This window comes from Apus apus, chromosome 13, assembly GCF_020740795.1.
Source record: "Apus apus isolate bApuApu2 chromosome 13, bApuApu2.pri.cur, whole genome shotgun sequence".
In the NCBI taxonomy this organism is placed as follows: domain Eukaryota; kingdom Metazoa; phylum Chordata; class Aves; order Apodiformes; family Apodidae; genus Apus; species Apus apus.
In genome coordinates, this window is record NC_067294.1 from 15,869,491 (window position 1) to 15,888,751 (window position 19,261).

The 19,261-nt window shown below is 40.0% G+C and overlaps 1 protein-coding gene across 8 annotated transcripts in view; it reads left to right on the forward strand.

The window, feature by feature from the left end:
• Positions 1–19,261, forward strand: part of KCNIP1 (potassium voltage-gated channel interacting protein 1) — a 334,144-nt gene that overhangs the window by 279,908 nt on the left and 34,975 nt on the right. Inside the window, exon 1 of one of the 8 annotated variants that reach the window (XM_051631410.1) lies at positions 11,370–11,555. The exons of the other annotated variants lie outside the window; for them this stretch is intronic. Within the exon in view, the coding sequence (XP_051487370.1) occupies positions 11,447–11,555 (109 nt within the window). The 5' untranslated portion in view covers positions 11,370–11,446. Of the gene's footprint in view, positions 1–11,369; positions 11,556–19,261 lie in introns of those variants that run through there. 8 annotated transcript variants of the gene reach the window in all.

Here is a 19,261-nt window from a genome sequence, read left to right on the forward strand (position 1 = left end):
CTCTGGCTCCAACTGAAAAACTGCAAAGAGTGGGAAACTCTGAACAGATTGCTCCTTAAGGAAGGCAACGCTTGTGCTCTTCCAGAGGTAAGAGGGCATTAATGTGCAGGTGAGAACTACCTGTGCAGCCTTCTGCCACGCAGATTTCTTCCCCAGCTTTGTGCCGCTCCATGTTACCACTGGGATAAAAAGAAACACAACAAACCATAATTCCAGTAGTTTTCCTGGTTTGCTTCACAATGAGTCTGGGTTGATCTCCTCTTGAATGAAGGTATACGTAAGAGGTAGTATAAATCTGCACTTGAACTGGGCAGATTTAGGGTAGTTAGCTGGTCAGTTAAACAGCTGGACTTCTAGAAAAAAAAAAAAACTACAACAAATTATTTCCTGAAGAACTGGATTTATTTTATTCAGATTCCCCATACCCCTCTACCTCATCTCATGGGCAAATTAGTCCTTCAGAGAAAACAGGGGTTATGTGTTACAAGAACACATGTGAATGTGAAATGTGTGGTACTTTAGTTCTCAGTTAATTAGAAATTTGAGATCTCTGATTACTAATAAAGCTTCAGGTTTCTGTTCTTTGAAGCAGACAATTTTCTAATCAGGCATAATTGCTGAGAAAATCTCCTTGGCTGGATCCACTAAGTTCCCCCTGCTAATTTTTTTTCCTCTTTTCCTTATGTCTTGGCCCAGAGACAGTAGAAGCTCTGGCAAACCTCCAATAATTACCTGAATGGCAGACACTTAATAGCTTCATAATGTATCTGAATGAAGGTTATTAAATGTGCTTAACTGAGGTTTTCAGCTACAGCTCTATTATTCTCTATGTAGGACTTTAAAAATTCTCTGTGCAAAGGAAAGTTGCTTTCCAAAGACATGTTAATTAATTGTCCATTTGTATTGATGCTGGACATAATTAAAGAAAAATTCTTATAAGGAGCCTGGCCTTGAAAGGTTGTCTGGAGAGAACAGCACGTGTAAACACCTCCTTATTGTTACAGATTGCCTATCTCTGTGTCAATTTAAAGCTGTTAATTTAATCTGAGCAGTGAGAAATTTTGTCTTTCAAACTACTTTCTTGGAGCTCGTTACTTGAGAAACATTAGCACCCTTGTCTGTTCATAAGCTGCCTTTTAATGTTCATGATCATAAATTGGAGTCCAGAATGAATTTCCTGGATTTATGAGTTGTTGTAAAGCTGCTGAAGTAAAATACCATTGCCTGAGAGTTTAGCCTAGGGTGGATTGGTGAAAGAAACTTTTCTCAGAACAGGCCAATTTTTTTGTTTGTTTCTAGGATGCTATAGGGAAACATGAGTGACTTGTGGCAAGATCTGGAAGGAGAAGCTCTGTAGACATTGCTGTCATTGCAGATGATGATTACACATGGCCTTAGCAAAGTGATCCAGCATAATTCTGAGAACCAAGATGCATGAAAACTTTCTATTCTGTACATTACTGAGCAATTACTGCAAAAAAATGTAGCAAAGGGACTTAAAATACTTTGTGTATATACAAAGAGTGCATTAGCTGGCTTTAGACAAGGGTCCAGCATAATGTCTAGTGAGCTTAAAATGTCTGTGGCTTAAGCAGTATGTATGTGGCTTAAGCAGTATGAATATATTGAATAAATATGCTCACTTCACCCTCTCTAGAAACAGAACAGTGACATTTTTCTTAGAGCTGGGATGATGTTATTTGAGAAAGTGCTACTTCTCTCTTAACTAGCTCTCCAGGCACTCTCAGGTTGTTCAGGAAGATAGGTTGAGAGATCCATATGTGTATATATCCCACTGGAAAATAGTTTATAGCCACGTCGAAAGAAACCAAGGTATTGGTGCTTGCTGGTTCTCATATACAAACAGCTACACACTACCTACTTGGTATTCAGCAGAAATACCCAGGAATCTAATTTTTGTGCACGTTAGCACAAAAGATTGTTGCCCAGATTGCAAAGCTACAAACTAGACACTAGAAAATGCCTTTCTGTTCAGCACAATTATTTAGGAGAAACCATGTCAGTTTGCCTGCGTGTTTAGGTGTGAAATCAAATGTTTTTCTGTTTTCCTATTTTGATGATATTGAGACTAGGAACTCAAGCAGGATTAGTGGAACAGAATACATTTCAAGTCTTGCAGGCATTTTTCAGGCTCACAAAGCTTCACATATTCACAAATCTGGGTGTTTTTTTTTCCCAAAAAACAAGAAATCCTGGTATATGCATTTTCCCATTACTTAAGGTACAGGTGCACATATTTGGTTTTAATCTAAAAACAATCCTTCTTGTAAACAGCCCATTCAGCTGAAATGGCAAAACTATGCAGAAAGATGGTGATTGTGCCAACTGACCCTCTGTTCCAGTTCTACTGTAGGTGGTGGCCAGTCTGTAAAGGCTGCCTTTCTGATAACCAAATGTCACAAAATACAGTGGGAATGGAAGGCAGAAAACAGGGGGCTTTCTCTGCATAGATCATCCAGCTTCCCTCAAGCCAACTAAATGTCTATACAGTTGCTTAAATGGCTACAGTTGCATCACCCAAGTGCTATAGTTCTCTAAGAAGCGTGAACTGGATAAATGACTTCAGGATCTACTGGATTTGGAAGGGTTTCTGCCATCCTTCTTTTCCCAAATGTTTTTCCTGCATGCTTTTCTTTTTCTCCAGAGAAGCATCCTTCAGTTTTGAAGGACAGCTGGAAATACTGCTCAGTACTTCCCTGCTGAGTAGAGAGTTAAGTGCTGGGATGTTGTGCCATCTTTTTTCTCTCTGGAAATGGCAGAGATACATCTAGAGATATCTCTCTAGAATTAATAAAAATACTTTTGTTCAGAATTTTTAAGCTGCAACTGGAGGATAAATCTTGCATGAAAACAAGTTTATTGTAGTGTATGGTTTCCTGGTGATTAATAAGAGTTAATCTTAATTAGCTACTTGCTGTGAATGTAAAATGCTTAAGGATAGCAAAAGCTTCAGCCAAGGATTTTTCAATGTACTGTGGAGTGTTTTGTGTTTAACTAAACTACCATCTCCAATACCTCCAGACATAATTTGGCATCACTGCTAGATTCTGGGTTTGTTCTTTGCCTGAAAGAGCTCCAAACAGAATAAGTACTGCCAACTGAGATACCCTTTCATTTCATCTAAATGTGTTACCCTCTAGGCCTGAGCTGTGATGCAGTGAGCAGGCAGCTAAGCATCCACTGATGTACCCAAACTGATAGTTACTTTAAACATGGTAATTAGCATTGCACTTTTTTCATTAGAATGTACCTTGCAATTAATAGGCTGTAGCTTAATTAAATTGCAGGGAGGGAGGAGAACATAGTGTCCTCTACCATAGTCTTTTCCTTTAGTTAGAATGTGTTCCAATCAGCAAATTGACAAGAATAATTAAATAGAGATAGAGATTTATTAAAATCTACAACGAATATGACCATCATGAAAATATCTAGTTAATTGTTACAGGCATATTTCATCAATTCCTGCTTAAAAAGCTCTGGCTAGTCAGTTGTAATGTTCTTTAAGCAATGATATTCCTGTGCTTGAATTGACCAAAGTTTAGATTTACACTGGAACTGGACCAGAACAATTCAGAAAGCAAGTTGGCTTTTCATCTTCATACCTTGCGTGTTGTGTATTGGATTTTTAATAAATGGCATAGCACAAATAACATGTGACTGTGTTTTTATATGTATGTAGGCACACACAGGATAAACTCTGGCTTACAGCACTGATGTATTTTCCTATGGTAAAGTAGCTGTCCCTGGAGAGCTCTGTGATAGGGGTCTATATAATTGCATTTTTCTGCAGCCATGGGAAGAAACCCTCCAGTTGTAATGTACAGCACTTCTAGAAGGAGTCTGTCCTTTACTGGAGCCTGGTTTTGTCCTGTGTGACACTGGGACTAGCCCAAGAGAGACAGTCATTCTGCTCCAGAGGATAAGTGCTTCTCAGCAAGATCCAACAAACTCTTTCATGCAGATGAATGTTTCTTCTATCGAGAGGTGTCTTTCAAGTGTCTTCCACTGCTGTGTATAAGAGTTAGGCTTTGATTTGTGTATGTTGAGGACTTTGGAGAAATTAATGTTTCCCCCCTCCCCTGTACTTCTGATACAATCTTTCACTATGGAAATGCAACTGTAGAACATAATTATTCAGGAGGTTTGTGGGCTGTTGGGACAGTATTCCAACTGCTGAAGTGTGTATGATACATAGTGCACCCCAAGTATGAATATTTACAGACCTGGAATGCTCTGTGTACATATCACTTTCACCTGTGCTGTCCTTCCCCAGATGTGACATTCTAGTCATAGATCTACTTCAGTTTGCTTTTGCCCTTGAATTTCAGCTTAAATTCTGAATGTAAATCTGCTTGCAGGAAACCCCTGGCACCTTCATTTTCCTTACTGCTTTTTTCTGTGCATCTCATATCTTTTGATAGACCTCCAGCATTTTTCTTGTATTCCTGATCTCCTGGTTTTCTTGAAGGGATAATCTCTGAGGTTGATTTTTTTTTTTTCCCTTGTCCTTGCTGTTCCCCTGTACAGACTGTATATGCTGTTTCCATACTGTTTTCCTTTTGTTCTCCTCTGCTGTTTAACTGGTAGCAGTAGTGTGGGAGTGATGCTTGGTAATGGGATAGTTATAGACACACAGAATGGAAAAGGCTTGAAGGAGGTTCATTACCTCAGGCTACTACTCAGCTTTAACATCCATAGTTCTGTTCACGTGCACCTATATTAAAGCACTTCAAGTAATTTGTTGGTGAGATCTTGTTTCCATTAACTTCAGCCTACCTGTGCTGTGCCCAGAAGCAGAATTTAAATAGTAGTGCCACTAAAGGAGCAGTTAAACCATAATCCATAAATCTAAAGTGGTCTGGCAAGCTCTGGAGAGCTGACCCCTCTCCTGAGAGCAAGTTACATGAAACTGCTGTCTTGTATCTCAGTTGGAGCTATGCTAGCAGAAGCAAAACTGGCCCCCTCTTCAGAGAGCCTTCCAAAAGTTCTACTTTCCATGTATTGAGAACTCAGCATAAATTTCCTTTTTTTTCTTTCTGTTGTCTGCTATATTTTAAAAACCTGATATTAATTCTTTAGAAAGTTTAACTTCAGTCACTGACTTTATAAATTGTCTTTTTATTCTTTGCATCTATTTCATAGCAAAGAATTAATTGCTGAGAATTTTGCTACTTGGCCCAGATTTTCAGACATTTTCAGGATCATGTGGTTTGAGACTATGATGTATCTAAAGTAGTTTTGTACTGTTCCATAATTAGTGAGATTTATCTGAAATATGCTTAGTTTTGTACCGTTTCATGATTCCTTTATGAATTATTCTGATCTCCTGGTAGTAACTTTATTTTTGCCATGCTATCTTTTGCAGAATAATTAAGCAAATAACTAAATTAATTAAAACTTGCAAGCTAGGGGAAGAAGAGGAATACAAATTAAAAATGGTAAAATAATAACTCTGCATCTTGGTTGAAAGTTCTTTGAGATGGGGAAGAGCCTGGGTTGTTGAACTGTAGTCTAGCCCTTCTTGAGATAATTAAAAGGCTTTGGATAGCAGCAGTGAAGAACAGAGTAGAGCAAAATTGCTTGGTCCACACTCAAGGGCTTTCTCTAAAGAACACACCCAAGAGCACTGGCTTCAAGTGCTGCCTTGGAAAAAGCAGCCTGGGTGTTTCTTTTGTCCTGTAGGCAAAAGCTGAACAGCCTGGAGGAAGGCTTGTGGCTTATAGGTGACCCTGTGCATGCACTGTTGAAAAATAAGTATGTTTATAATAGAAGAGGAGGTGACTGCATGTGGCAGCTCTAGATTGAACATTAGGAGAAACCTCTTCCCTAGGTGAGCAAGGCAGCAATGCAGTGAGCAGCTGCCTTGGAGAGGTGGTGGGCTCACTAACCTGCCTGTCCATTGTCATTCTCATCTACCTTATTCAGTATGAACCTGGACAAAAAAGTCCATTAGAAAAAATGAGGTCCAGAATAAGGCAAAGTCCTCTATTCAGCAGGGTGCTTTGAAGTCTATGCTTCCAGCTGGCCTAGAAAAAGTCAGTAATGATGTCTTGGATTTCTGGAACCTTTCAAAGGTAGTTCTGTATTTTTCAAAGCTGGTGTTGTGAACTGTGTTCATAGACTCACAGGAGGCTGGGAATCACTAGCTGTGGACAGTCCCCTTCAAGTGGAAAAGTGTATGGGGTCCTCCTGCTTCTCTGCATTAAATTGTCCATGGGTCCTCAGGCCCAACAACATAATTTCACTGCCAGCAAGGTGGGAGATGTTGATAGAATAAAGGTGGTAGCTTCTTCACGTGCATCAAAGGAGTTGAACTAAGGGGGAAAATTTTTATGGCATTAGAACTGGTTTTGTTATAGCAGAACAATTTATATTTTGCCAGGACAAGGGCTCATCTGGTTAGTTCCCTGCACTCACATAGTGAGGAAGTGGCAGATTGAGGAACTGAGCTCTGTATTCTCAGCTCCCTGCACAGCACTAATAGGAAAGCATCCCATTTTTCATATTATCCAAACTGGCTGATGAGATGTTTGTGGTTCACCTCTCAGAACATAACTCTAGTGCCAAAAATAATAACTGGTAATTAGCCAGGACTTCCAGAAACACTCCTAGCTGGTGAATAATTGCTGGGAAACACAAGTGTGATATGAAGGCAACTTAATTTGCAGGCAGAGGGTCAGGATGGTATCATAGTGGGGCAAATGGAAAGGGACCTGAGCCCACTGTCACCAAACGGCTGTTAGTTTAACTGGAGATTAGCTGGGGCCTCTAAACCATCGATTACTTAAATATCAGATTTGCTAATTTACTCATAGCATTTTCTTTTTTTTTTTTTTAATTGTAGTCAGCATTTATCAATTATTTTCTCTCCCCACAATTTGCAGATGGCACAAACTACTAATAGGAACCAGAGAAATCTGAGAAACACCAAGGGGGCTTAACCACCTGTGGTGAATGGGGTAGATGAATGACTTGGACAAGGCAAACTGATAAATGGCTGAAACTGAGACAGCTCAGATCAGTGCTGGGGACTAGATACACTGAAATCTCTCATGAGAAAGGCCCAGTTTTCATTTTGGTTTCTACAGCTTAAAATCAAAACAGCAGCAATCCCCCCAACTTAATGCATGCACAAAAGAAATCATATTGGATGAATATGTAGGGTGGAGTAATTTCATACTTGTGGTGCTGTAGCCACCTGCAAAACAGAATGGTCTCATTATGCCAATACAGCAGAAGTGGAAGGGCTTTGGAGATCTGCAATAAAAGTAGATTTATGGACAATAGCTGTGTGAGAAGATTGTTCAGGACTGCTAAGTATCAGAAGAACCATAAGCAGAGATGTTTAGATATTTGAAATAATGAACAGTACAAGATGAAATAATTAAATGTTCCTGTTCTTTATCATAACACAAAAGCAAAGGAATAGTCAATCAAAATGACCAAAATATAATATGTAAGGTTTCATACCAGGCTCATCATAGAATAATACTGGAGTTTTCTTAAAGGTGTAGGTAGTTAGAACATTTCCTGCTGCGCTTGTTTTCAAACCAAGTGAGGACACAAATTGTCATCCTTGAGAATGTGTGGTCCAAATGTGACCACATGTCACTCGGAGAAGCTTCTCCTGCAGGGAATAATGTTCTTTATTTTGCTGTGCTATTTGCACCTTCATGTGTTGTATTTCCCTCCCCCCCAGTTTTAAGAGCTGATTATAGATTACATCAATCTTTTCTACGATTCATCACAGCAATTCTTATTACCACAAAATCCTTTGCGTTACATGTTATTTTGATTGATCTTTATAAAGTTCCTACTTATGTTCCCAGAGGGCACACATTGTGCATACCCAGCATAAACCTTTTTCACAGTTAATTGAGGCATTTCACCCATTTTGCTGCATGAGAGAGATATATACACCAGGCATTAGAAGGAAGATCTGTCTCTATTATCAAGACATCTGGTATTTTAAACATTTGGCTGTTTACATATTATTTTTATTTTTTTTTTTTAGGATTTGGCAAAACTAAAGCTTACTGCCTCATTGGTGAGCTTAACCTTGTCTAAGTATAACTAGAAAAATGTTCTTCCAGTTACTGTTCTACAGCATCTCTTGTTCAGTGGCGGTGACAGAAAACCAGGCACTTCAGGTTATGCTATTTAATTTGTGTGATTCTAGTTAAAAACATTTAATCTCTTGAGCTACCCTCTCTGAGGACAACAATATGTATTTTGCAGCAGATTTATGCATGTCCTCTATTTCTGTGCAGACTTTTATTGGAGAACTAAACTGAGTAGCCTTTCTTTGCTTTAAATCACAGACCCAATTTCTCTCATTGCCTCAATACTCCAGGAAAGAGTGAGTGTTGCTGTAACTAATGGGCCAAGCTGGGAGGGTAAGTTTTATTTAAATTAGTTCTTACAGCAGGGAAAACAAAGAGTATTTGAATCCATAGGATTTGCCTCCCATAAGGCATCCATGGTTAACTCTCCTCTGGGTCCCTCCTGATGGTTTGGATGTTTAAATAGCAGTAGGAAGCTGGTTTACTGTATGCTATAATCAGTAGGCCAGGACATGGCTTCCAAGCTGGATGTCTGGATGCATGGAGGGACCCGAGGCTCTGCCTGTCAGGCAACTAGCAGCCATTGCCATAAAAAGTTAGTTCAACATGATCCCAGTGCATCCCTAACAGAAGGAATCCTGGTTCTCAAGGCAGTAACAAGCAGGGTGAAAAGTGAGTCAAATGACTAGAAAGAGGGAAGTTTGAGGAAATGAGGGAGAAGAAACAGCATCCAAGAAGAGCTGTTGACTTCAAGGTGATCCCAAACCAGCCTGGAGGTTCTGCTTGGAAAATTTCTCCTTCAACATTCCCTCCAAGCCTCTTTAAAAACTGAGTCAACCTCATAAAAAGAATGATTTGGCTTTGACAGCAAGAAATACACTGTTTAATCGATCCTGAGCTTCTGGCAGGCATCAAGTCTTCACTGTAACAAGGACTCCAGGGGCCAAAAGCAAAAGTTCTTTTGCAGTTGCTTGTGTCTGGAACACCTTAAGAATCAAAAACATTAGACTTGGCATAAAATGCCATAACACAAACAATGGAACTACCAGTTTTTAATTCCCTTCCTCATGTCTCTTGCTAAGGTGCTTCTGCAGAGTTTTCCAAGATGAAGAAGGAGGTTATTGTGGTGAGAGAACTGTAGAATTGCAAGGCATACCTGTAGGAAGGCAGGCTTTTTGAATTTCATTGCTCATCATTTTATTCTTTTAGTTTGGGGTTGTTGGACTTTTTCCCAGTAATTAGTACATTCTAAACATACATGCCTTGCTGGGAAGAAACTTTGTGATTAGATGTATCTGCAAGTAAATAATGTCCCTGGGAATGAGTGGGTGAGTAAGGTGGGCTCTTTCATTCTCTGAATTTTTTTAATATCCACTAACTTAGGGGTCTGAGGAAACAGTGCCATGTCTACCATCAGATATCTCTTCTATAGACAGGTAGAAACCTGGTCACTTTTGTGGTTGTCATGCCTGGCCAGGCTCAGTGTGCTTGGGGTTGGTTGGTTTGTTTGGGTTTTTTTGCAGTAGCAGTGTTAGTTGTTTTTGTTGTTGTTGTTTTGTTTGTTTGTTTTAATTGAAATAAGACATGCTACACCAATAAATTACCTAAATGTTTTGAGGTCTGTTTTCCATATGTTTCTCCTTCAAATTGTCCATTCCTTGTCTGGGACAGATTTGACAGTGCAGTGATTTCAGTTCCCTGATAGTTTTCAAGCTGAATGTGTCAATCTGGGAAATATGAACCATCATGTGGCATCATAGCCAGTCATACAGCCAGGACAATGAAAAACTAATGTGGCAGATGCTACCGGGTTCAAAAAAATCCTTTGATCTAAAGTATTCATCAACAGAAGTGGCTTTGATGTCATGCCATTGAGCTCTGGATAGGTAGATGTTAATGACAGAATGCTCATGAATAACACACTTGCAAGTGTGATCTCTTGGCCACCTGCATACATAAAAAACCTCAAATTCAATTAAAGCATTCATGCCTTGTTGACTTGATCACTCAAGGATGTATGAGTACTCTGCATCTCCAAACTGGATTTAATATTAGCACTTTTAAACAATTCAAGTGCATTATTTAGTTAATGTGATAAGCAAAATCCCTTTGAGGTTCTGCTCCTGATGCTGTTGTTCAGCAGTAATTTAAGGCAGAAGTAGCATCTGAAGAGTTCTGGGAGCAGTTGGGGGGGTATGAAAGACAGCCTGCCCGGCTCCTTGGGAACTGGAGCTGCTGCTTGCCTGGAGGGGTGTGGGAGTGAGGGGAAAATGACAGCTTCTGAGTCCTAGAAAATAAAATGCATTTTGGCTGTGTCCCCTCCTGAACATTTTGCATGGGGCATACCAGCATCTTCCACTAATAGCATGCTTGAGAAATCTGACTTTCAGTGCTGTTGCAATCTTGCACCTGCAGCCCTGAGAAAATACTCAACCTGCCAAGTGTTTACTATCTGTGGTGATAATGGAGAAATACATAATTGGCTTGAGAGCAACCTGCAGTGCTACCCGATGCCAGCAGCCTGGTGAAACACTGCAGAGATGAACATGTGTAAAGTGCTTCTGCCTGTCTTCTGTAGCTGCCGGCAAAGGGTGTTTGTTCCAGGGCAGCATTGCTCCTCACTGATGTCTGGGTAACAGTTAAATGCCAGCAAAATGCACTGTTTGCTGCCTAGCCCCTAACCAGGGGAGCAGGGTTTGGAGCTGTTGCTTACAAACAGGATTGTTACGTAGGTCTTGTAGCTCTATACAGGTATACACGTGGATGTGGGAAGTGTGGTGATGTATGTCCCAGCACGATGAGGGGCAGAAGGGAGAAAGACTTAAGAAAGGGCAAGACCTTTCCTTTCTTTCTTAAAATGTGCCATATTCTCTTATGCAACACAGAAGAGGCATAGACAGAAAGCATCTGCATTGTCAGGTTTACGGAGAAAATCCCAAACGCAAAAATCAACTGGTATCACAGAGATTTAAAAAAACCATACGTGTGATGTTGCTGAGGTTAAAAGCACAGTGCCAAGTTGTTCAGGGGCAGAATAAGCTCTTGGGAGAATTACTGTGAAGTAAAAGAAAATAAAACCATAGATTACAGTTCAATGCAGAAATTGCCTGCGTGTTTGAAAACAAAACCCAAAAAAGAGAAAGGCAAGCCAGAGAGAGGGAGGAAGAGGAGAAGGAGAAATAGAGGGAGAGGTTGAGAAGCAGAGGGAGTGTGAGCATGGGGGGAGGAGGGGAGAAGAGGGGAATGTGCTGTACGCTTAGCTGAGCAGCAGGAAGGAAAGCTTCAAACAGGATTTCTCAGCTTTAGATGTCTGCCAGGGGTTGGCAGGCACACCAGCAGGTATCCGAGGGGTGCTTCAAAGGATGTGGACTAAAGGCGAGTCGGAGGGACTCCAGACTTTAGGGATTGTGGTGGTGGTGTGCTCCTCTCTGAAACTTTTGCACTACCTCGGGCTAATTGACTTGTCAGATGGTAAGAGAACTTCCAAGTTTTCCAGCTCCTGTTTACTTTTGATTAAATCTGTTTCAGTAAAGCTGCTGTAGGTAACAGGCTGTGGGAAGGAAAGCATTTATTGTCAGTGCTCTGATTCTTAATATTGTCTTCATCTCTATTAATAAGACTACAAAGAGTGAATTATGCTTTATCGAGAACTTTTGTTTGCTTTTGGTGTATTACTATAGCCGGAGGGAATCTGAAGCTGTTATTTTTTGCCTTGATGTCTTACCAGATTTTCTTAATTTTCCTTATTGTTATTTTTTTTTCTCTTGAAAATAGACTAGTACTGAGCTGGAAAAAGGAAAGCAGGAAAGCCTCTCTTGGAATAATGGAAGCACAGCAGATAATTAGGTGCATGATTTCACACGGAAATCTAAAACAATTCTGTTGTGACATGGGCAGATAAAATACATGATGGAATGAATGTGAATAAAGCAAAACTTCTCTGTATTTCCTATTCCAGTAAAGGAACACTTCAGCAAACTAGAAGTGAAATAACACAGAGAAATATTTCTGTTTTCACGCTGACTTGGAAGATTTGGTCTCTCTCAATCTTACCAATGTAGTGAACTTTGTCTCTTAAAGGTTTTCATGGCTGAGTAAAGTATACTTGCTTTAAGGATCATATTATCTATCCATAAAGTGATGTAGGTATCACTGAATTTTGAAATAAGGTAACTTCTTGATTAAGTAAATTAGGCTGGGGGTTTTCTGTTTTGTTGTTTGTGGGTTTTTTTCAGAAAAGGGACCCCCCAGGTCACTGAGTGTGTTCTTGCTTTGATCACTAACTGTGCCGAGGGAAAGGAAAGCAAAGCAAATAGCAATGAGAAAATATTAGCATAAACACCTATGTTACTTTATTCAGATATTATCTTTAAAAGATGGGTTAGCTAAGTGTGATGAAATATTGAATAAAGTAGAGGAAATGTAGATATTAAATACATTTTACTGGATAATGTTAAAACCAAATAAAACAGATTGAATTTTAACACTTCTGCTGTAAAATCATTGCTGTCTCAAAATCCTAGAAATCCACCTGCAGGATTAGGAACAAACATGAAAAATGGCCTAAATAAAAGTTATTTTATTTAGACTAAGAGAAGATGTAAACTGGCCTGTCTTAGTTGTTACATAAACACGGATATTCCTTACTTCCAAATTAATATCACGGGAGCTCTTTACTCCTAGAATGTCACTGGAGTTTAAGTATATAATTGCAAATAAATTAAGATCTCTGACAACTAATTTTTAGTAATGGCAACAGAAGTGCTCACCTTAAAAATAAGCTGTCAAGTCAGCTGCTGAGGCAATTGTATTGCTACCTGTTTAACTGCAAAAACATGTCTATACCTTCTTACCAGACCTAATTACTGTAATTCCAGTGTCTGCTCTTTTCAGAGCAGTTGCTTGGCTAAGGAGAGTCTCCTCAGTGCTTCCCCAGCAAAGTCAGATATGAGACAGTTGACAAAGTTGTCTGGTCAGAGATGAAATGAGCAAAAGTGGGCAAACAGTCCCAACTTGTATTCACTGGACAGCTCTGGCTGCGTTTTGGTTGCAGTCATCAGTCAATAATCACTGGAGACATACAAGTGTAGAAGGATACAGTTTTCTTTTAACTCTTTGCAAAGGAACTCTGTCAAAATGACAGATACATACAGTTCCTGGTTGCTGATGGGCTACCTGGCAGTGTACAGGAGCATGACGCTATAAACCTTTTGGATTTTTTTCTTGGAATTCTTCTTATTTATTTTATTTCTGCTGCAAAATAGTTCAATTGGAGACCAAGATGTATATGTTGGGTACTCACAAAATTGTATGAGCCTGTGACTTCTTTTCTGACTCTATACCTGTGCTAAGAATTACTTATATATGTAAATAGTAGCATTAATGGCATGCAGGTGGTCATTAACAGAGTGCAATGCAGATTTCAATCACTTGGAAATCTTTAAAGGTGGTATTAAGCTTTTTACTTTGGTGTGTTTCCTGGCAGTGATGGGGATGGTGCAGTGGTGCTTATATTGCAACATAAATATTTCCAACATCTTTATATGCACTAGAAATGATTGTTGATTTTTATTTATAACCATCTAGAAATTGCAGGTGCTTTCTCCTGACTGTGTGAAATAACACAAAAATAAGATACTGAAATGGGATATATTCTTAGTCTTTTTTAGAACTGTAACTACTCAGTCTCCTGTAGATGGAACAGGCTTACTTAAACATTGTTCCTTTGTTCAAAACCAAAACAAACCCAAGCCTGAGTGCTGATTCTTCATTAGTCCAACACAAGAAGCAATAATTAGGGAAGGGAAATAGTGTAGACAGTAACTTGGAAAATGTGGGATTTTAGAATTTGCTGCAGCTGAAGGTTTGTTTGCTCAGTTGCACCTTCCCTTTTATGTTCCAGAGGTGAGGTCCTCTTCTTGCTGTTAGTTCGTTCAGGTGTTTGAGAGGAAATGACTGAAACCAGATACATTTGTGCAATTTTAATCTCATTATTACCTAAAACTGTTATGCATTTTTAAATAAAATATTAAACTAATAGGAAAGAATCTATTTCCCCCTAGTGTCTTTTGTTCTACCTGAGATGCCGGTGGAGCAAGTTGATGTGAATTAATCCCCTAAAACTCCAGTAAGATCAGACCTTTGGCAGTTGCACTGTTTGTGTTTTCTGAATTCTTCCTTCAAGTGTTCCCACTCCTTAAAACAAAGGGGGGGGGATTGGGAGAGGGTTGTGTCTAGATAGTCTTAAGACTAGCAAAGCACAAAATGTGCTTGACTAAATAGAAAAGTTCTGCAAAGCATGGGGCATTTTTTTGTGCCCCTGCAAGTTAGAAATGTTGATGGCTTGTTGCTTTATGCTTCTCTCACTGTCCCATCCTTTGGGATCTCATGTTTGTTGCTGTGTCCTTGCTGCCCTTCTGAGCTTTGGCAGAGCTGCTGCTGCAGTCTCCTTAGGTTAGTTCCCAGCTTCTGAAGCTCCACACAACCACACCCAAAAGAGTAGGGTAAGAGCTGAAGATCTGTTTTCTTTAGTGTAATAACACAATCACTAGCAGTTATATGTATTACTTAACGCTTCAAAGCATCTGATGAAACCTTGTACAAACTGATGGTTGGAGACCAAAATCCTTCTCTGTGGAGTGAGAGAAAATTCCAGCTGTACATCTGTTTTGTTTTGGTTTTTTTAGTTTGACTTTCACTAAACTTCTGTCCATCCTCCAGGTACCCTGGAAGTATTCATAAATCACATTTCTTCAAATTAGAGGGATCCAGAGCAAATATGAATTGTGCTTTTGGACAAGTTCAGTATTGATTTCAGGGTCCGAAACTCGGAAAATAAGTAGAGTAAAATATGCCTTCAAGGATATTGTCTGGGATTTAGCTTTTTAACGCAGGAAATCCTGCTTTCCTTAGTTGTGGTCACTTATTTTGACAGATTAGAAGCAGGTGCTCAACTATTTTTCTTCATTGAATAAACAAATTTAGAAATAAGCCATCTCAGCTGCTTCAGAGGTTATTACTGTATGTGTCTTCATAATTCAACAGTATGTCAAAATGTATTGCCATCTGCTAGATTGTGGTTGCCACTGAGAATTTTAATTTGATTGCCAATAGAGATGGGGTCTTAAAGCCAGTCCCTGTAACATCACTAGAGTAAGTGCTTCCAAGTCTTTCTCAGTGCATCAGTTTTCATGTGGTGTGGCCAGTACGTGAGGTTACAGGGAGAGAGGAGATAAACATGTACTGTTGTCTTGAGTAACCCCTAAGGTAGACCAAGGTTTTGGGCCAAAGTTCTTGGTGCAGCTATTAAATTGCTGCATCTCCATTAGATTCCAAGTTTCTCATGGGATGTTTGAGTTTATGCAATTATTTACTGCTCAGCTGGAAACAGACTCTGGCTCTGAGATAAAGACAGTAAAAACATATTTCAAAAACCCCAAACACACAACAATCATGTGATGTACTGTCAATTTTAGAACCTCAGGGCTTTTTTTTGGCCAGGGACTGAGCATGGTAACGTGTTCTTATGTCCTCCTTTGCAAAGATGTACCACACTTTCAGATGTTCAGCCCATTTAGATGGATTGGTAGCCTGAAAGGCAAAATCCCTCACTACAAAGGGAAGCAGTCAAAAGATAAATGTCTAAACTAGTGTTACTTCTTAGTCCTAATAGTTCTGAGCATGGTTCTGTTTCATGAGGATATTGTTCATGTGGTAAAATGATATTGTATAATCTCTATCCATGAGGGGACAAAGCCAAAATTAACTTGAGGGTTCCTGTTTTCTGATGTCTTGCCTGTGTTCTCCTCACATAGGGTTTTGTCCATGTAAGCATGGGGAAGTCCATTTCTATGCATTTATAATATATTTCTATTTAGGTTTTTTAATCTATTCCAACTAATTATTACAAGTTTCATGTAATGAAATCTCTGAATTTGTTGCAGCACTTCCAGCTTTCAGGGTTTTCTCTCTCATGTGACTAGATGACCCCTAGACTTCAGCTCACAGTCTGTTGCAGAAAGCTCCTGACGTTTGGTAGTCTTGATACAGCTTGAGCTGTTGGCTTGCAATTGGGGATGAAGTGAATTTTGTTTGCTGCATGTCATCTTTGCAATTTCCGAGGCCTGGTGGCATTTGCTAGTACTTAAAGAGTCTCTCTTGATCAGCTTCTGAAATTCTGTGGCTTTTCTTTCAGCTTCAACTCTGCTAAGGAGTGGGAGATGTTTTGACACTGTAGAATAACTGCAGTTATTCCACTCTCTGAGGAACTTAATTTGAGTTGTTCATGGCATTGCTGTCTTAACACTGAAGTTTTCAGTGTCCAGCACTCTTTCAGACAGAAAATCCAAGCCTTTTAAGTAGAAGGGGTTTTTTTTCAGCAGCAGAGATTGTGCCTCAACCCTCTGGATCCGTGGAGTGATTCAGTTAGTAGCCGTCATGACTCATGACTGTTTTGAGCAGAGCATATTGCACTGCTTTGCTGTTTATACTTCCATGTGTATCACAGTTGCTCTACTACTAACTTATGAAACAGTAATTTCATATTCATTTATGTTCATCATTGTAGTAAAGCTTCTCACGTTTCACAGCTCTCTGTCCTGTGTCCCCTTGTGACTGCATAAAACTACCTTGTGTTTGTACACCTGCACACCTTTATTTTTCTTGTGGCTCACCAATTTACCTCTGTTCTTCATGCCACACTTCGCTGGCTTTCAGGATGTATCTAGATACACACTGTTTTTATTGCTACTGCAGCTGTTGTTCCACCTCCTTTTGCACTCCTGTAGGGTTTTGTCCCTTAGCAGCCTCCAGGTGTCAGGGTTGTGGAGCTCTCATGCCCAGTGTTCCTAGGACAGCAGGGTACAGCCCTGGAAGGAGTAAAGCTGTGTCAGCTGGCTCTGTTAACTTGAAATGCCACCCCATCTTTTACACTTCTTCATGTTCCTGTCCCTCTGCTTTTTACCAAAAGGTTATAGATGTCACTGTTTTACAGAATCTATGACCAGACCTGAAGTCCTGCTCTTTTAGTCTCTCTGCCCTGGGGCAATCCCAGCCTCCCAGCTTAGTATTAAAACCTACTCTTTTTGCTTACTTGAACTCCTGTGTTTAAGCAAGACTAACATGTACACTTTCTTGAACGTTTGCTTTCTTGAGCCCTTTAGTTTTGTGCAGAAGCTCCCTGTTAAGTGTGTAGTGTCACCTTGTTTACTTTGCTCAGTGCTTTTCTGCTTAAGCAATCATAAGCTTGTTTATATTATTTATTATTAAGAGGTAGAACTAATGCAATACCCCTTTTTCTAGCTCTGTTAATGCTCACATTATCTTTCTGTCACTCTAGATGGGACATTAAAGTCCTCAGAAGTGGGAAGTGGTAGATTACCACGTCTCTAAACCGTATCAGCAGACACTGATCTTTATAAAAAAGGTTATCAAAGCCATTGCCAAAACTTGTAACATTTCTACAAACTGAATCATATTTTTACAGTTCCCAAGTGACGGCGTTGAGTTTTCTGTCTTTTCTGGAGGGGAAGAGAGAGCAGAACAATGAACTGTGAGACTGATCCTGAATTAGAAGCTAGAAGCTTGTTCCTTTTGCACTACTTTATGCAGAAAACTGCTTAGGAAACAGCTAACACCTTGCAGCCACTCAGTAAAAACATCTTTCTTTGGGGGTATGACTGCTCTAGCTTTTCATTGTTTTGGGGGAAAAAAAATCTCTTATGGGAATAGTATGTAAATGCTTCATAAAATCATAGGTAGAATAGACAAGGAAGCTGAAGAGGTTTCCTAGTCCATCCTCCTGTCACAAGCAGGCTTGAACCTGTTTGTGTCAGCATGGCAAGCTCATTACAAGGGTTATTTTGTCTTCAGTCTACCAATGGGCATAGAGAACAGATTATTTCTTTTATCTTGGCTCAAGCCTTGTGAGGAGTGTGATGTGCTTCAAGGTTCCTCTTTGCTAGTCTAAATAACTAATTCTTTTGGTCTTTACTAATTATGTGGTTTAGCCTCTGATTATGTTAATTGTTCTTCCCTGAAGTGTTTGTTGTTAATGCACATTTTTCTTGAAGCTTTGACCTAACTGCCACTGAGCACAGCAAAGGGGTTATTTCACATGGCTGGCAAAATGCATTCCTGTTTGTACCTGTAGCAAAGTGCTTGTTGTCTTACAACAGAAACTGCAGCAACACGAGACCAGTCATTTATATTCAGCTTCTGACCCACAGTAGTGCACACATCTCCAGCCTGGCCAGCTGCGTTTGTGTGGATTATTCTGTTGTTGAACTTCTAGCCCTTTGCATTTGTCTTTACTGAATTTTAACGAGTAACCTTCAGGCCTTTTCTCAGATTTATGAAGGTCTCCTGCAGTCCTTTCCAACAAGATGTTACCTGTTCTGTTTGATCATCCAACTTGGTAATAAATACATTGACCATTATTAGACCCAGGGAAGAATTCAGTGGAGTCCTGCATGATTTCTGCTGTTGCTTTGATGCTTTCTGTTTCTCTCCTCCACACAAGGCTGCTCTCTATCCCTTCAGTTTTATTCTATTGCAGTTTTGACAAGTCCCACACTTTTAAGCACAGATCATTGGTTGTTCCAGTATTTCCTGAGAACTAAAGTGAAAAGCAAAATATTATTTGGTCCTGTAATCAATCCTTCCTCCTCCCGAAGCTGTATGTGCCTTCCAGGGCAAAACAGCAGATCTTGCCTTTGGTCTCCCAGCTTCCTGAAGTTAGGGAAAACACAGTGATAACCAGTTCTGGGAAGCTAAGCAGGAAAGCAGCATGAGAATGTGATGGGAGACATCTTGCACAGCCCTGTGTTTTGGACTGTCTTTGAGGACTGGCTGAGAGACTTTGGTTCCCCTTCACTTGCTGTGTGGTGCCAAGAGGTGGTGCAGTGTCACCTCCCCACAGGCATCACATGGCAGTGCAGGAGCAGCTGGGCCAGACCCCCTGGTTTGGGTCGATCACAGCGAGATCCTAATGCTGTGTAAGAAGTTTGAAAGCAGGGGCTGCTGATTCATTCTCTTTCTTTACCAGCTCCTTCCCCTGCCCCAGTCCTGTTCTTTAATTGCTGATTTAGCTCTTAGGGCTGCATCACTCTATGGCTTCTTCCTTCTGGTCCATGCATTTTTGATGTGGGACTCTGGGGGTACACACTGTCCATCCAAAA